The sequence below is a fragment of the Chinchilla lanigera genome, unplaced genomic scaffold (assembly GCF_000276665.1).
Source record: "Chinchilla lanigera isolate Chin_1 unplaced genomic scaffold, ChiLan1.0 scaffold00034, whole genome shotgun sequence".
In the NCBI taxonomy this organism is placed as follows: domain Eukaryota; kingdom Metazoa; phylum Chordata; class Mammalia; order Rodentia; family Chinchillidae; genus Chinchilla; species Chinchilla lanigera.
Window position 1 is genome coordinate 66978 of NW_004955435.1, and position 18028 is coordinate 85005.

The 18028-nt window shown below is 41.9% G+C and overlaps 2 protein-coding genes across 4 annotated transcripts in view; one reads left to right on the forward strand and one right to left on the reverse strand.

Annotated features, from left to right (window-relative positions):
* The window catches only part of Slc44a3 (solute carrier family 44, member 3), a gene marked incomplete at its 5' end in the record, with an annotated part of 76841 nt that extends 63127 nt beyond the window's left edge, over positions 1-13714 (forward strand). For all 3 annotated transcript variants that reach the window (XM_013516524.1, XM_005388780.2, XM_013516525.1), the window contains 3 exon segments: positions 8099-8236; positions 10266-10502; positions 11457-13714. In XM_013516524.1, the coding sequence (XP_013371978.1) occupies positions 8099-8236; positions 10266-10502; positions 11457-11561 (480 nt within the window).
* Positions 13208-18028, reverse strand: part of Cnn3 (calponin 3, acidic) — a 9032-nt gene continuing 4211 nt past the window's right edge. The window contains exons 5-6 of the mRNA XM_013516526.1: positions 16989-17135; positions 13208-14303 (exon numbers count right to left, since the gene is read on the reverse strand). Of these exons, the coding sequence (XP_013371980.1) occupies positions 13962-14303; positions 16989-17135 (489 nt within the window). The 3' untranslated portion in view covers positions 13208-13961. The remainder of the gene's footprint in view (positions 14304-16988; positions 17136-18028) is intronic.

The following is an 18028-nucleotide window of genomic DNA, read 5'->3' on the forward strand; positions in this document are numbered from 1 at the left end:
GGGCCTTTTAAGCCGAACAGTCTGTTGAAGGGACAAACAAATCAGTCAACTGAGTTTGTGTTTGTTGTGAAGAAATATTGTTTGGAAGACGTTCTTGGATTTGCGGAAAGCATCTTCATGTATGTGTCCCACACACAGCCCTCCGTGACGGGGTGGGGGTGGGGGCTTCAGTGGCACAGGTGTCAGAGATGGCAGGCCGGAGAAAGTGCTGGCTGCCTTCCTTGAGGAACAGAGGCTGCTCAGATGTGGAGGCTGCTGTTGTCACAGAGGCTCTGAGCGTTCCAAACACTGACAGAGAACAATAATGAAACTCACTAAAATCAGGTGACAGAGAAAAGCGGAAGAGGACTCATCTTTGATCATCAACGCTGCCTATGTGTAACACAGTAGAAGAAAAAAAAGGTGCTCCAACCTTTCCTAATGGTCTTAGAAAAACTGTTTAGAAACTAAAGTCTTGCATGTGAAGGTACAATTTATGAGAAATTCAAATATGCTCTCAATTTTTCATGTTTCCGTTTCTTTTGTGGAAGTCAAATTAACATTTATACTTTTATTTAAAATACCATGTAGAGTATGGCTTCATTTCCTTTGCTTACGCTGGTCCCCCCAGCCTACCTTCTGTCTGGCACTACCTACGCCTAGGTCCACCTGCAGCACTACCTCTCAGCAGCCCGAATCCTCCCCGCTTGTGCCACCCGGACCCCTGAGGGGACTGGCAGGTTTCCCAGTCACCATCTCCTTGCATGTTGGTTTCCAACCTGGTACCAGTGAATTCCTGGAGGGGTGTGAACTTTAAATGCCGGGCGTGAGTGGCCCAGAGCTGTTTTGTGTACCACTTCCCTTCTGCATATTTGTAAAAAAAAAACAACAGCTCAAGATGAAACTGGTTTGGGATGGTTCTTGCACATATTTTATTGCAGGGCCCACAAAGGGCTCCTGGATATATGAGGATGCACAAGGGATCATCGAAAACTACAATGAACGTGTGATTTTTAGAAAATTATGACAGTAAAAGGCACAAGGCCATTAATTCCTCTCAGAACACTGCCCTCACTTCCAACACACCTACTCCATCACTCTTGCCACTTTCTGAAGTGGTTCCGCAGGCCTTTCCTGGGCGACTTCAGGAGGCGTGATCAAAAACATGGTGAATGCTGTTGCCAAGTGCCATCCGAGCAAAATGCAGGCGTTTTCTTACAACACTGTAGTGTGTGTTCATCTGCCTCATTCACTGGGTCTGGCAGTGTGCCTCCTTCCCCAGGTCAAAATAACTGAAAGGTAAGCATTTGAAATCAGTTCAAGATGTGGAAGCCTGCCAGGAGAGGACAGCTAAAGCCATGGAAGAGGACTTGCAGAACTGCTCAGAAAGTGGCGGGATTGAGGCTATAAGGGCGTTTGAAGCAAGTGGGTGGCCTGGTCTATAGCTCAGTGGTACAAGCGCCTGCCTAGCAAGTGCAAGGTCCTGAGTTCAATTCCCGGTACAGAAAATATTTTTTCTGAAGCAAGTGCAGTATTCTGAGGAAGACTGATGACAATGTATCTTTTTTTTTTTTGTCTTTTTGAGACAAGGTCTCCCTATGCAGTTCAGGCTGGCCTTGACCTCATTTTGTAGCTCAGGCTGACCTCGAACTTGAAATGATCCTCCTGCCTCAGCCTCCCGAGTGCTGGAGTTACAGGCATGTGCCACAATGCCTGGCTGGTAATGTGTCTTTTACTGTAACAATTCTTTATTTAAACATGCAGTGTATTTTTGGATCACACCCTGTATCTGAACTCAGGTTTAAGTGTATTTCTTTCCATTCTGACGAAATTACGAATACTGGGTTGTTATTTTTTCACCATCCAGTTTTTCAAGTTTGTTTTAGAATTTCTTGCTGTATTTTGAATTAATAAATATCAGATCTTTGTTAGGAAGCCATCCCAAAAATAAAGCTGGCTATTCACTCACTCCCTGGCTTTTGGCAAGTAGTTTCCCTCTTCTGTGGAGAGAAACTCTGTTTACCTTTCTGAAGAGTCAACAGACATTCAGGTTCACTGTTAGGCCGTGCAGCGAACCCATTTCTGCTTGGGGGAGGGCTGGAGGGTGCTCTCAGCTAAGGCAGGAGAGAAAGCTGAACTGTGCAGGCTTCAGTTGTGATTTAAGGAGCAAAAAATGTTCTTTCTATGTAAAAGCTGTGATTAACATTCTTGGATATCTTCTAAAGTAAATTAAAGATGTAATCTAGCATCTCTTTTACCTAAATGTACTTAACTCATTTGCCTTCAATAATTAAAATTTTCTGTACAATGGGAATAATAGAACCCATGGCGATTACTTCACTGAGTTGTAGTGAGAAACAGGAGCTCAAATAAGATGATAATGTCAGGGGGCCTAGTCCACCACCCTCCACTGACCAAAAGCATCTTCAATACAGAGCTTCAGAGCCAACAGGTCCCTTCACCAGCCATGAAATGGGGCACCTGGGAAGTGACAGGCTTGGTGGTGGCCACTTTAGTCTTTAGAGGTGACAGAATTGGAGCCCTGCCTCTTTCCATGTTCCTGGCCTTCCACTTTCTTGATTGTGTGGAGTGGTACATATCACGAGAATATCACTTCATTATCATGAGCTATTTGGAAGGAAAGACACAAAGTAAGTGTTTTCCTGCCAGTGGGCCGGGTGCACCAGAAGTCTACTTGCTGCGAGAGCGATGCAACATCGGCCGTGCGCGTGTGACCAGGGATGTGCACTTGGCCGCTCTGTGCTTTAGCTTCCTCGGCCACTTCCCTGTGCCGTTAAGAGGCTGAAGTGGGCTAGTACATTCCAGGAGACAGAGCCCAGAGCCTGGCACACACTATGCAAGTGATGAGTGTTTGCCGTTACTGCTTGTGTATAGACATTGCACACCTACCTGATGACCAAAACTATTAAAACAGCCACAGATGTAAGTAGGGAAGCATCTGTCAGGTCTAGCCAGGCCATTTGGGATATATTATAAGGCATCTTCTGAGGTGGGGTGCTGGGGAGCCACAGTACTTGGGAATAATTACACTTCCTAATACTTGCATTTCCTCCCCAGACAAGAGCTCACTGTCTGTGGGCCTGACCCCTGGCCTATGGATGCTAATAGGACCAGCATACCTCCATCTGTGGAAGTGCAGTCACTCCGTATTTGTGGTAACTCCGAAAAGCCACGTGGGCAGCATTGAAGCACTTGGGGGACCTCTCCAAGGCTTGGGTGGGAGTGAGCCTTGGAAGTTGTCATATTATCATTTATTATCTTGTGATATTATGATATATCCAGTTCATCATTGGTTCCTGGATCCTTGCTTGCATAGCCTTTGTTATCTCTAAAGTGATGAGAGTAGTACTGGGGCACTTTATGCCGAAGAAACCGCCTCAGGAAGCAAAGTCTGTCTTCCTATAATCTTCTCTCTCCTTTCATTTGCTCTGTTTTATTTCCAAGACAAGTCATAGAAACTAATATTAAGTTCTCTGACATGCTTTGTCTAATACGGGGAAAAAAGAACTCCATTTCTGAAAGGGTCCTAGCCCATGCTGAGGAAGCAGTGAGGGAAAATCTGAGCAGGCCCCCACCTAACCTGGTAGCATTACGTCACCCTTTTACGTATGCTTCAATCATGCCTGTGAAATGAGGTCCCCATAAAAACTTAAAAGGACAGGGTTCAGAGAGCTTCCAAATTCTTCCTGGAGGGTAAATATGCCCAGAAAGGGCACAGAAGCTTGGTGCCTCTTCTCCCACACCTTGCCATGTGCATTTCTTTATCGTATCTCTGATGACAGTTTGTGTTGCAAACCAGAAAACAGAAGTGTTCCTCTGAGTTCTCTGAGCCACTTGGGCTCCAGTTGAGCCCAAGGGTGTCGTTGAGGGCCCCAGCTGAGAGCAAATTGATCAGAAGCACAGGAGGTGCACTCCTGGGGACTGGACCCTTAGCTGTCTCCCTGGAGACAGTGTCAGAACAGCCTCGGAGGGCATCTTGCTAGTGTCCCCTGCGGCAGCTGGGCTTGCTCGGCGTCATAAGTGTGTTGTCAGAGCAGGAGAAGCTGACTCTGAGTTTGAGTTTGTTCTTGCTACTCACAGGTGCCCAGCACACTGAGTGGCTCGCAGAAGGGCAGCCTGGGAGGGTTTCCAGAAGGACAGGTCGGAAATGCTAAGTCCTCCTGAGACTTCCTGTCACTCCCCTGGAGCTACAGTGCAGCCTTTCGGTCCCACCCACTGAGCCGCTGTTGTGACCTTTCCAGAACCATCTCCCGCTGCTGTCCTCCACTCCACCCCACCAGTGCCTGACAGGTGCACTCAGCCACAAACATACCTGTCTTGTGTGCTTGCTCCCACTGCTGCCTCACTCCTGCCTGGGACAGTCAACATAGGGACGGGCTCAAATCCCACGTGTGTAAAGTCTTCCCTGATCCCGGCTCCCAGCTTGGGGTTCTACTCCTTGTTGCCCTCATAGTTACACTTCTAGCATCTTGAGACAGTCCCACATGGGCATTCCGTGAATGTCAGAGTAGAAGGGAGCCTTTAATCCCAAGCAAGGAAATGAGAATTGGGCCCTAACATGGGTGCACTGCCTTTGTTAAATTGGGATCTTTCCTTGTTTCTCTTCTGTGCTTTTATAGCTTCAATTTCAACACACGAAAATAGCCACTTATTTGGTGATGCTAAAAACATGCCCACTGAATTTCATGTGGTCATGAATTAAAAGCTAAATGTCACCACCTCTTTCTTCCTTGCTGAAAGATTAGCCTTCAGGATTCCTGATTTCATAACTTTCATAACCAACACAACGTGTTTCCAAAACTTCATCCCATCTGGACCTCTCCACATACTGTCAGGCCTGCAGATGACCTTACACATGGTCTCTGAACCGTCATCCCAGGTGCACGTGAATGCTCAGAGCAGATTTCCACTGCCACAGTTCAGCACAGTCCATCTTCTCGCTGCCTGACAAGGAAGCAGCTTTCACTCAGGGTAAGAATGAATTAGTTAAGGCTGAAACAGCAGAAATGTTCAGTCCATATCCTATGTCTGCAGTGATCCCTCGCCCCCCGTCACATTAATTCTAGGTCTGTCTGTGGCACTCAGGGTTGAATCCTGCTGTGAAATGCTGGTGGTGTAGTAACTGCAGGAAGGCGTATATAATTTCCCTGTCAGAGTGGTTTTAATGCCCCCTTTCAGTGGGCCATGAGACATTAAAGAAAAGATAAATGGTTATGGAGCCACAAAAATTTGTGGAGTTAACACATGCATGGGAAGGGCCATTTTTACCTTTAATCCTTTTAGCCCAGGAGCAAATCTATTTTTATTGCTTATGAGCAATAGTACTAAATTGACTGTGAGACAGTGGGCTTCAGGAAAAACTGTGCTCCCCTTATGACTCCAGAAGTCCACTAAGAACCTCAACTTAGAGGGGAAGTGTGATGGGGTGACGAGCTGGTAACAGAACCTAAATGAAGAGAGTAGAGGCGAAGAAACAGGCTGCATGGCATATGGTGCCCACACTGGGCATGGGACGTGGTGTGAGAAGCATGTGCTGCCCTTTCTGGACCCGTGTGAGGGATTAAATCCTGAGAATAAAGAAAGCACGGCCCTCCCACACCTCCTCAGGTACTAAAAGGTGACTCTGTGTTCCCAATCATAAATGAGGTAATCATTTATGGTGAGCTCTGCATGCTAATAACCACCCTTTATTGTGCACTTTCCATTGCCAGGTGCTTTGCTAAATGCTTTATAGGAAATATATTCTTTAATCCTCCCAACATCCTCTTTGGGGGTGAGGAAATGGAGGTCTTAGGTTAAATTATTAGCCAAGACCAATAGCTACTCAGCGGTAGACCTGGGATTTGAACCCAGAGACAGTCTGGCTACACAGGTGGTGCTTAACTTAACCACCACGCTTTTAAATAGTATTTTGGCCTAATGAATGTTGAAGTGTAATATCCAAAAGGTTAGAATAATCTTTTTTTGACAAGCTGCCTGAATGATTCACCAGGAGAGCTGGGGAAAACACCCTTGATCTTAATTAAGAACAAGTATGTCATTCTTCACCCACCCAGACATGGGTTTTGAGAATTAATGAATGGTCATCAGGACTCTGAGAACTTTAGAGAGTTGAAGATGCTTAGTTACATAGTGTAAGCAAATGAGTTTCCACCTCCTTGCCTAGTGCTCAAGTCCCCAAACCGTAGCTGCTTCACATGTATTTTATATGTCAGAAACCAAAAGCTCTTTGTGGAGTACTACTAAGGCATTTTTTCCAGGGATTTCTTCTGAGCCCTGACTGAAATCCCCTCTGAGGAAAGCACAGCACCTTGTCAGAGAGCTTCTTATAGGCCTTTTGTCTTTGAGAACCAAACATTTCTCTCTAACTGCCTTGCTGAAGTGAGAGTTTGATAAATCTAATCAATTAATTCTATTAGTTTCATCCCTTACGTATTACTCTTCTTTCATGTACTCTGATTAGCACCAGTGCCAGTAGGGGTTGGATTACTGTAATAGACTCCAAATGGGTTTGCTTATCATATTTTTGAGAGGGGAGTTTAAAATGTTTCTTTTTTTTTTTTTGTCTTTTTGAGACAGGGTCTCGCTATGCAGTTCAGGCTAGCCTTGAGCTCCCTTTGTAGTCCAGGCTGGTCTCGAACTTGCAACGATCCTCCTGCCTCAGCCTCCTGAGTGCTGGGATTACAAGTGTGCGCCACCAAGTCTGGCTCTGAAATGGTTAATTTGTACAGCATGGGATAAACAACTTTCATTCTTTAGTCCAAAAGGAATGACAACAACCTAAGCAGATAGCACTTTCCTAGGAAAGTTATAAATTCTTTATGCAAGCTTCAGTACAAGAGAAATCTGAGAAGTAGATGATCTTGAAACTATCATATAGTTACAAGGGGAAGCTAGTTTAGAAAAATGACACTGGAAATCTCAAGTGAATATAAACACACACACACACACACACACACACACACACACACACACACACAGTTTGACTTAGGCATTCTATTTCTGAAAATTTATCTTTAGGAAGTTATCCAGAACTCAGGAAATTAAGATGTTCATTACATATTTACATAGCAAAATATTTGAAACAGTTAATATGTCACAGTTACATGTATGCATATATAGAGACCCATTTGAATTTATTAAAACTTAAAATTATAAGTCATGCAGCAACATGAAAATGCTTATGTAAGGGAGAAAATATCAGATATACAATCATGGCCCTGCGCCATTTAAAGCATAGAGTTTAGAATTTTATTCAGTGTGATTTCTACTGTTCTTCTGCATGCTGTCTTGCTGATTCCCTCTGCTTACTGTTCTTTCTGTTTTCTCTTAGCATCTTTAGCATACCTCCCTGAACACTTCTTTCCACTTTAGTCTCAGAGTAAAGATTCTCGTGTGTGTTGTGCTGCTGATTTCCTTGGTGTGAAGATAGATTGTTCCTGGGAGCATTTCACCTTCTGCACAGGTGGTTATCCTTAGGACCCTCATTGCCCAGCTTGGCGGGTAGGAGAGGAGGTGGTTCTGCTTTGCAGTTGCCCACACCTTAGTAATTTCAATGGCCTCAGGTAGGTAGTACACCTGCTTACTACTTTCCTGGGTGTTTTGAGTTTGAATTCTGAACTTGTGTGGGGAACTCAGTTCTCTACTAAGAGCCTGCAGACTCTCTGACCCCTCAGCTCCCAGCCCTAGGCCTTTCCTGACTCCTTGCCTATTTTAATACCCCTGGGTCCAACTCTCACGAATCAGCAGGGCCTGCTTCCTTTCTGGCACCTAAACTTCCTTTCCTGCACTCAAGGCTCTGCTGTGCATTAAAATATAATTTATGCCTTAACCATCCTTTCCATATGTTGTAGTGCTATGTTCAACCCACTTTCATTTATTGCAAATATATGAAAATATATTTGACTATAATCAGAAACCAAAAGGGACTTTGAGAATGAACTGATGGTGAAAGGTAAGACAGTGGATTTAGTTACTGTCTTTCTGTATTTTGCACAGATTCTGTACTGTCATGGAAAAAACAATGATTATAAAATTTTAATTGTTGCCTTTTGTTTCAGAATTTTTAATTGTTTTTAATTGTTGCCTTTTATTTCAGAATGCATATACTGCAACTGCCATTAATGGGACAGCTTTGTGCACATCAACAAAAGATTCACTCAAAATCTTGTCCAGGAATTCAAATCATTTTACTTCAGTTAACTGCTTTGGAGACTTTGTAATTTTTCTGGGAAAGGTGAGATGTCTTGACTAAATCAATAAAGAATCAGGGATTCAATACAGTAAAGCAGCTGCAGGTGGTGGCATGTGTGCCAGTAATCTCAGGACTTGTGAGGCTGAGTTGTTCGTGGCCAGCCTGGACTGTGTAGCAAAACCCTGTCTCGAACAAAACAGAAAACTAAACCAAAACTAAAAGAAGCCATCTAGCAATTAATTTGAAAGGGGATTAACACTTCTTGAGTAGTAGGTGCTATACATCATCATTTTATTTAATCCTCAGTCCCACAAGGCATCCCTGTTTTGCAAATGATGAAACTAAAGTTTAATAATTTGTCTAGGGTCCTACAATAGGTAGAGGCAAGATTTTATTTTTCAGACTTTTTTCTTACTTGAAACCAATTCTCTCTGCCATACTGATTCTCATTTTTTTATACCTAAAGTGAAAATGTGACTAGTCTCAGAAAATGAGTATATTTTATGGGATTTTCTTCTTGTAAAAACAGATTGTATTGATCCTGATGAAATTTGATTATTACTTAAGGGCAGTTAAGTCTATAAACAAGATGAATTGTTAATATCCTAGGTGGGGCCAAGATTACATTTCTGTTGTCATCTGAATAATTTGTTATACTTTAAAAAATTATGGTTAAAAAATTATAATTGTACAGTCTTATACAGTGGAGGATCTTAGAACCTCAGTATCTTGCGGTTAAAGGACAAAGCCCTGAAGTTGGAATCCTTTACGACTCTAGCTTCAGATTTCATACCTATAATGTAACCCATGCTCTTTGTAGATTTTATGAAGAGGAGCTGACATGCTGATGGCTGTGGTGCATCAGCCCCTAGCTGACCATGCTTCACATGGGTTCTCTATGATATCATGTACAGTATGTCTCTTTCCATGTATTTTTCACGCACTAGGCCTAATTCTGAACATGTGTCTGCCTGACCTGCTTCTACTTGACTGCCATTTAAATTCTTGGCTGCAGACTTGCTGACCTTCCCACCATGTCCTCTGTTCCAAGTTAAACATCCTTGCTCCTTTCAACCATTTCTCTACATCTTACGTGAATACCACGGTTCCCAGCCGATTCCATAGGTGAACAAGGTCAGCATCACCAGTTATGCCAACTACTGAATTCCGGTCCTCACTTAGGATTTTGTGTATGTCTCTGGTGCACGAGTATCATAGTTAGCTGCCAGTAACAAGTTAAAGCTCAGGTGGACCAGAGATACGTACTTATGCCTTTCAAAATGCCCTGAGCACATCAGTTGTATTTAAATGGATATTGCTTATGTAATACATTTTGTAATAATTTCCAAAAGTTTGTGGAATTTTAAAAATAGACTTATTTTAGATAATAACTCACTTTCCTATTTTTTCTTGTAAGAAATGTGTAATGGCAAACCATCTCTTAAGATGTGACTCTCAGTAGTTCTTTCGTCTTTTGAATGTGGTAGCATTCAGATATCCATGTTTATATATACAGACATCCAGTGGCAACAGACTCCATTACATCTGTTAAAGAATTAGGTGCATCATGGCCTGTAATTATGTGCCTGGAAATATAATAATGTATCTCAAAAACCTGAATAATCCTATTATCTCCCCACACCAGCACTGGAAAGCCCTTCCACTTTAATCCCCAAGGAGTAAAATCAACACTTTATTAAACTACAGTACACCCAGGATTGTTGAACTGTTTTTTAAAAATGGTGTTTACAAAAAAGGTTTTAAGTGAATAATGCTCCTTGTGGTAATACATGAAAAACCAAAATAAAAATATTGAGGTAGTCCCATCTGTATAAAGATCAAGCATGGGTAAAATCAAAGTACATTTTTACCACTCCATTGTTTTCTTTTGATATCCCAGCTGTCACTTATTCCTATTTCATTCTGCCAAATTTTGACAAGCACTCTTTAACAACAGGGTGTGCTGGTGCACACACACACTTTATTTTTTGTAAGACAAAAAAACTTTCCTGGAATGTTTATTCTGAGCAACCAACTTATAAAGGGTTTCCACACACTTGTTTTTGGACAGGTGCTGGTGGTGTACTTCACTGTGTTTGGAGGGCTGATGGCATTTAACTACAACCGCACACTGCAGGTGTGGGCAATCCCTCTGTTACTAGTGGCCTTTTTTGCCTGCTTAGTAGCTCACAGTTTTTTATCTGTGTTTGAAACGGTGCTGGATGCACTTTTCCTGTGTTTTGCTGTTGATATGGAAACAAACGATGGATCATCACAAAAGCCCTACTTTATGGACCAAGAGTTTTCGGTAAGCAGCCATTCCATTTCCTTTTACTGTCTCTATCCTCAGGGTCCAGTGTTGAGGACTCTCACGCGGCCCCTCCTCATACAGCACTTATCCTGTGTAGACAGGGATGTTTTCACAACTGAATGTCTCATCTTGTTGAGTCACATGACAGCTCAAGGCTGAACCACTTCTCGGCGGCTAGCGATCTGCTCCCTGGAGAGAATAAAGCTGAACAGAACACTGATCAGATGGTTCCTCAGTAAGGGCAGCCCCAGAGACCCAGGTAGATGTTCTGGAGAGTAGTCCACGTACCTTTGTTGCTCATGGCTTGGTCTGGCTTCTGGGGCCCTAAGAAGTTTAATGTGCACCTTTTTCTGAAGCATGTTTGCAGCCCAAGAGCTGTGCCGTACCCACGTGTGCACTGATCACCTTCTGTGCCAGTGCTGATAGATCGGCCACCTTCAGGCCTTGTGTTAACCGAGGCACACCCTCAGCAGAGCCCCCACGCTGCCTCCACCTGGAAATAGCGGGCAGCTGTTTACAACAGTTGTCGCTCGCCTCACCCTATGCAGACAGGGATATTTTAACAACTGTCTCATCTTGTTGAGTCACGTGACAGTTTAGTAAGTTTCTTTCATTCTATTGTCATAAAACTTAGATGTTAAAGCCCTTTTAGCTTTAAACAGCATCAAACCACTCTCAGTCCAACAGGCTCTTAGTTTAACAAGCATTTCTGTAGCTTTCTAATGAATGTATCAATTTACTATTTGGATGTGCTGATAGTGTTTCTGATAGTGGTATGCGATTCACATTTTTCAGTTAAAAATCTACTTTGAAATGTACTCCCCTCCCAAATATTATAGCTCAACAAGGAAAATTTTTAACAATTCAACGACCCAAAACTCTATGGCCACGAACTCCTAGTAAATGGTTATCAACAGTGCTGACAGATCACTGATCGCTTTTATTTTTCAGAGTTTTGTAAAAAAGATCAACAAATCCAACAATGCAGGGGCAGAGAGAGACAAAGACTCATTAAGGAACGAAGAGGGAACAGAGCTCCGGCCCATCGTGAGATAGGCACTCGTCGGACGTTTGTGCCGAGAGTGACCGTCAGAGCCACTAGCAGAAGACCTGGTCCTCATTGTTTTTGCCACTGTGTCAAAATACTGAAACCATAAAAGTTTAGTCATTTTCCTAAGACATAAATATTGAAAACCGTATTTATATGGATCAATTTAAGAAGCTTGGTAGGTAAAAACCTATCCAAGTTTGTGAAGGTCTGACCAGTAAATCTTTTTTTAAAAAGGCTTTTGTTAGCAGAAATCTCTGGAACACTTCTCATACAGGACAGGGATTTTTATTCATTCAAATCTTGCAACTATGCTAAATATACTGACTTTTCAGAGTACAATTCTTAAATTTAGTGACATAAAACCTGAATGTTCGAGCTCTTATTTGGAGTTGGGCCTATGTAGGAGACAGACTGAACCTTAACTCTATGAGACTTAGCTGGCTGAAAGCAAGATGCACCCTTACAAATGGGCAAGCACAGCCACAGCAACAGCCACACCTGAGAGCTGCCTGCAAGACTTTTGAGAATATTTTTATCGGGGCCTACCCAAGACTTAGATAGTGGGGAGAGGGGACTTTTCCTCTTTAAAACTGTAGCCAGACAGGTGCCTGGATAGTATTTCCCACCCCACTAACAGGAGACTCAAGCTGACTTCCGGGGGCGGGAGGGGGGCGCCTGTGTGATGTTAGGCTTCCTTCCCTTTCCTAAATGCTTGTTCAGAGATGACAAGAAACAGCCTAATAGCTCAGGTCTGCTTTAAATGCAAATTCTTCCTTGAACAGTACCACTGAATTAGCTGAGCTCGTTAGTCTCCTACAAGAAAGGGATTTACAGCGCATTACACTGAGTCAGTACAATGATAAGTAAACCGCTTTTGTGAATTCATCAAACCAGATATCTACTCCCTCCTTACTGGCCTTACCAAAAAACAGGCAACTTTTCACCCCCAAGCCCAACAGGGCCAATTCTAGCAAAAGAAATCACTTGGTTTGCACAATGTCTATTAAGTCACTACCAATTTTCTCTGGTGACTACTCTTCTCAACACTTAGCTGTAGTTTGACCACCTCTCACAACTGGCAAACTTTTGGCATACATGTTGTTTTTCTTTAAAGATAAAAAGATGCTAATGTATGAGTTGTTTTTTCTAAAATAAAACCTCAGTCTATTCAGGTTTAATTGGCAGTGTTGCCACTTTGCAGTAAATAAATGGGCTTTGGGTTTCACTTTGGGCACTAGTCTCTAAAAGGTTCGCCATCATTGGTTTAGGTATAACTGTAACCCTAACCTTATCAAACAGCAAATCTGCTTCTGACCCAGTATATTTATTTATATTTATCCTACGGTATGTACATAAAATCCCACCACACATATACACTCCCACAATTATTCCTGAAGATGTTTATTCCAAGTTGAACTTAAGATGAATCTGTGGCAACCAAGTTGCAGTGAAATAAACACGGGTCAGATAATCCCCTGGCTGCCATTTACTCTTCCTTTTTCTAAGCCTCAGTCTCCTGAAGCACAGAGCACAGTGTTGTGTAGAGAAGTAATGTTAAAATACCTTACCACAGTACCCAAGAAAGAGTACTTTTTTCTTACCTAATTTACTTGGAAGCTAGCCGGGAAAGAATCAGCCTGTGGCTCATATGAATGTTCAAAAAAATATTTATTTATAAAAAATACAATGGGATAAGTTTATGCTGAGAAATGCAGCAATAAATACAGTTGAAGAAAACAGAGCAACTCTACAATGACACATTGGCACAAACCATTTTGCAACTGCACCACCCAGACCCGAATGTCTGCAAGCCACTTTTTGTACATGCTCCTTTAGAAATGCCACTCTGAAAACATCTTGTCAGCGTAAGAGAATGAGTACACATATAATCACAAATGCACACTGATCAGGACTTTATTTAAAAATTAGCAAACAATACTGTAGAAACATTGATATGTAAAATTCTAAAATGCTGCATCTTAGGTTTAGTTGGCAAAGACCACATTTAGCAATAAGCATGAGTTTAGTCTTCCATGTAGAAACCAGATACACTAATCTGTAAAAAAAGAAAATGTCCTATTGCTTGAAAATACCAGTTTAAGTGTAAGATTGTAAAAATGCATAGATCTTCAATAAAAGAACTGGCTGTACAAGAGTACTCCCCTTTCACAGTGTTCCTTTTTACTTCATATGCAAGTTACTGGTTATGCTGTAGGATTTAACTGTTACAGCACTAAAAGGCAACTATTTAGGGAAGAGGCAGAAAAAGGAATGTATGTAAGGCATTTTTTTTAGGTACAATAAGCATAATAGTGTTTTAGGAAGACAAGATAGAAATTACTCAAGGCTAGCTTGGTTCTCACTGAATAAAAATCATGGACTAAATACTGAGCTCCTGTGTGAATCTAATAATCAATGCCTTGGTCACCATACTGGTAATCTCTGGGGTAGTCATCTTGGTACTCGCCATGATACTCATCTGGGTATTCTGCCTGATAATCACTATCACTGATTTCCGACCCATTTGTTCCTGTGCCCTGGCTTCCATTGTGAATGACAGGTTCTGTCGGAGCTGCACAGTACTTGGGATCATACACTTGCCGCCCAAGCCCATACACACTCATTCCTTTCTGGGAAGCAACTTTGTTGGTACCCATCTGTAGGGAAATTGTCGAGTTGTCTACCGGCTGTAATGTTAGCTTCTGATCATAGATGTCTCTTCTGGTGCCTGGTGCTAACATCCCCGCCTGGTATTAGAACACAATATAAGAACACAGAATAAAAGTTAAAACAGCAGCTAAACTCTTTTCTTGCTAAAATTTTATAAATTATGAGATTCGTTTCTGCACATCTAAAGAAATCACCAGCAGAGTCAAAAGAAAACCAACAAACTTGGAAAAAATTTTAGCTGATTGTCCCTCAGACAAAGGGCTTCTATCTAGAACATATAAAGAATTAAAAAATTTCAGCCCCTCCAAATTCAAAGACCCAATCCAAAAATGGGCAGCTGAGATGAACACACATTTCTCAGACAAGGAGATACAAACGGCAAATAAATATATGAGAAAATGTTCAACATCATTAGTCATTCGAGAAATGCAAATTAAAACAACACTAAGATTCCACCTTCCCCAGTAAGAATGGCTAGCATTAAGAAATCAACCAATAACAAATGCTGGCGAGGCTGTGGAGAAATAGGAACCCTTCTCCACTGCTGGTGGGAATGCAGATTGGTGAAACCACTGTGGAAATCAGTTTGGAGATTCCTCCGAAAACTAGCTTTAGAGGTCCCATTCAACCCAGCTATCCCCCTGCTGGGTATTTTCCCAGAAGATCTAAAAACATCATATCACAGTGATATATGTGCACCTATGTTCATAGCAGCACAATTTGTAATTGCTAAAATGTGGAAGCAACCCAAATGTCCATCCACCGAGGATTGGATAAGAAAATTATGGTACTTTTATATAATGGAATATTACTCAGCTGTAAAGAAAGATAAACTCGAGGCCTTTATATTTAAATGGTCACAACTAGAGACCATACTCATAAGTGAAATAAATCAAACATACATGTGCAAGCACCGCATTGTGTCACTAGTGTAAAACTTGAAAGAGTTAAGTTAAACTCGGAGGTATGATAGACACTGTGAAATGATAGGAAACCACCGAAGAGTAAAGGGCTTCTGGGATGTGGGAAAAGAGAAGGGAAAGAAGGAGAAATTTTGTATGTATGTATATACAGGATAGATAACATGGTTGTTCTTCTATCTGCTGTTTCTATGCTGAAAGAAACAGTCAATGAGTCTTCGGTTGACCAGTATTGCATGTCTATATCTGTTTTCATGAGAAGCCACTTTGAAGATATCAATATGTAATACAACCACCATTGTTAATTCCCTACCACTTTGTTTGGAACTCTGTATTGTCTGTATTGTGCTTGTGATATGTTGTAAAATGCTGTATGTCTGTTAATGTTTCCCTCCTTTTATCCTTAAAATAAAAAAAAAAATTAAAAAAAAAAAAAAAAATTATGAGATTCACACTGAATATGAACACTAACATAGTGACTTTCACTTGGTTCTGGGGTAAACCTACCTTACCAAAATATGCTGGTATCAGATTACTTTTATGAAGATTCATGGCTTTCAAGCTAAGTCAGACCTTCTTTGCTCTACTATAAAATACTATGCTGCCTCAGACGAGTGAACTTCTAGTTTTAGGTCTCTCACATGTAGTATGGAGACAACACTACCTACTCTGGACTTAGAAGATCAGACATAAAGAATGTAAAAACAAAGCATAATGCGGAGACACTTAAAATTACATTGGAATGCCTATTATGACCATACACGTTAATCAAGTTACCAATTTTAAACATTTATAATTCATTCTTTTCAGAGGGCTCCGAGTCACACAGGAGCTAACCACTTCAGAACAGCACATTCCAATGCACTCCTTTCTAGAGAACTGTAACTCATACATGAGTTTCTCCCTTACAGCAGTCACATACTCTTAGCTATAAAGTGGGTGAAAAAGCAAGCTGTGGGTATCAGCTAAGAGAAACTGCCACCCATGACAGAGCATGTTCCATAAAGGCAAATAACTAGAAATCACACCTTGGGGTCGTTTTCCAACCTTACCCTCACTTTTGTTGGATGTGGGAACCATCGTCTCTCACAAGGTTATGGAACGCCTCCTGAGGTGCTGGCAATGTATTTCCAACAAGGAAATACAGTACTTCTACCTTGGATGTAGTGTTAGAACACTGGTATCTTCACCATGCTCCATTTCGACTCTTACCCAAGAACTATTTAACTAGCATCTCAGAAATTTTGGTCTTCTGGGAGTTTAACATTTCATAGGGAATGCTGGTTGAATAGTTCTATTAACTTCACTTACTTTAATATTCCCTTTAAAAATAAGAGGGGAAAAGCCAGCATTTAAATAAGCAATCTTTTACTTGGGTTTTGGAGCAAGAACACTAATAAACATATCTTTTTTTCTTCTAGTTAGGTAGAAAAGCCAGCTGTTTTAACTGGCAAAAAACCTCCATGAACCAACCCCAGTTTACGCTATAGAAAAGGTCCTTTCACTCTTTTACTTTCCCAGTGAAAATCTACTTTCCTGAGGTATACACTCTAAATATGCTATACAAAGATGCCTACTTTGAACTTTTAAGTTAGTAAGAATAAGGTTCAGCATTAATAGTTTGATTTTTTGAGATAGGATCTTGCTACGTAGTTCAGACTGGTCTTGAGCTCACTATGTAGCCTAGGCTGGCCTGGAACTCGTGGTGATCCTTCTGCCTCAGCCTCCCGAGTACTGGGATTACAGGCGTGGGCCCAACAGACCCAGCTCCAGCTCAGTAAGTACTCATTTCAAACAGTCCCTCTGTACCTTTTGCTACAAGTATAGAAAGTGGCTGCTTACCTGGCTGGCTCCTTTGTTGGTGCCCATCTGCAGACTGATAGTGGTCTGATCAAAAGGTTTGTCAGTTTGCATTTTGGGATCATAAAGATGCCTCCTAGTTCCATAGGCTGTCATGCCTGCCTGGCTGGCACATTTGTTTGTTCCCATCTTTTACATTAAAAATAAAATTTGCACTAATTAATCAGAAGTCAACAACATGTAATATAAAACCCTCCATGCTACTAAAAAGATGGAAGACAGGAGCTGTGCAAGGACCTTACTTACAGATACCAGCACACAGGGAGTGTCCTGGGTTCACTCCCCACCCCCACCCCCTCCAAAAAAGATGAAAGGGTACAACTGAAAGTACGTTTCAAGCGCTAATTTTATTTTTTATTTTTTTGTCTTTTTGAGACAAGGTCTCCCTATGCAGTTCAGGCTGACCTTGAGCTCACTGTGTAGCCCAGGCTGGTCTTGAACTCACAATGATCCTCCTGCCTCAGCCTCTCAAGTGCTGGGATTACAGGCATGGGCCATCACGCCCAGCTCAAGTGCTAATTTTAAAAAGAAAGTTTTCTGATGGAGACTACTATGAAGCAGCTCTGAGCAGGACTTAAATTAACCAATTGGCTTTCCATGTTTACCTGTGAGTCACTCATCCCTACTGAGCTCTGTATGGTGGGTGAAGCCATGAGGCCTTGAAGGACAAGGTAAGACCACAGCTGAGGACTTTTGGCTCCAATTCCAATTAACTAAAAGGAGACTCTAACAGGAGGCAGACTGTAGCTGGAGCTCCTTCTGCGAGGAAGGCCTTCCTGGCAATAACATAGTTCTGCTAACGTAAAGTATTACTTGGAGAAGTCTTTTCCAGGTGTGGTTGTGCACGCCTGTAATCCCAGCACTTGGGAGGCTGAGGCAGGAGGACTGTTGCAAGTTCATGACCAGCCTGGACTACAAAGTGAGTTCAAGGCCAGACTGAACTGCAGAGTGAGACTCTCTCAAAAAAGAAAGAAAGGAAAGGAAAGGGAAAGGGAAAGGGAAAGGGAAAGGAAAAGGGAAAG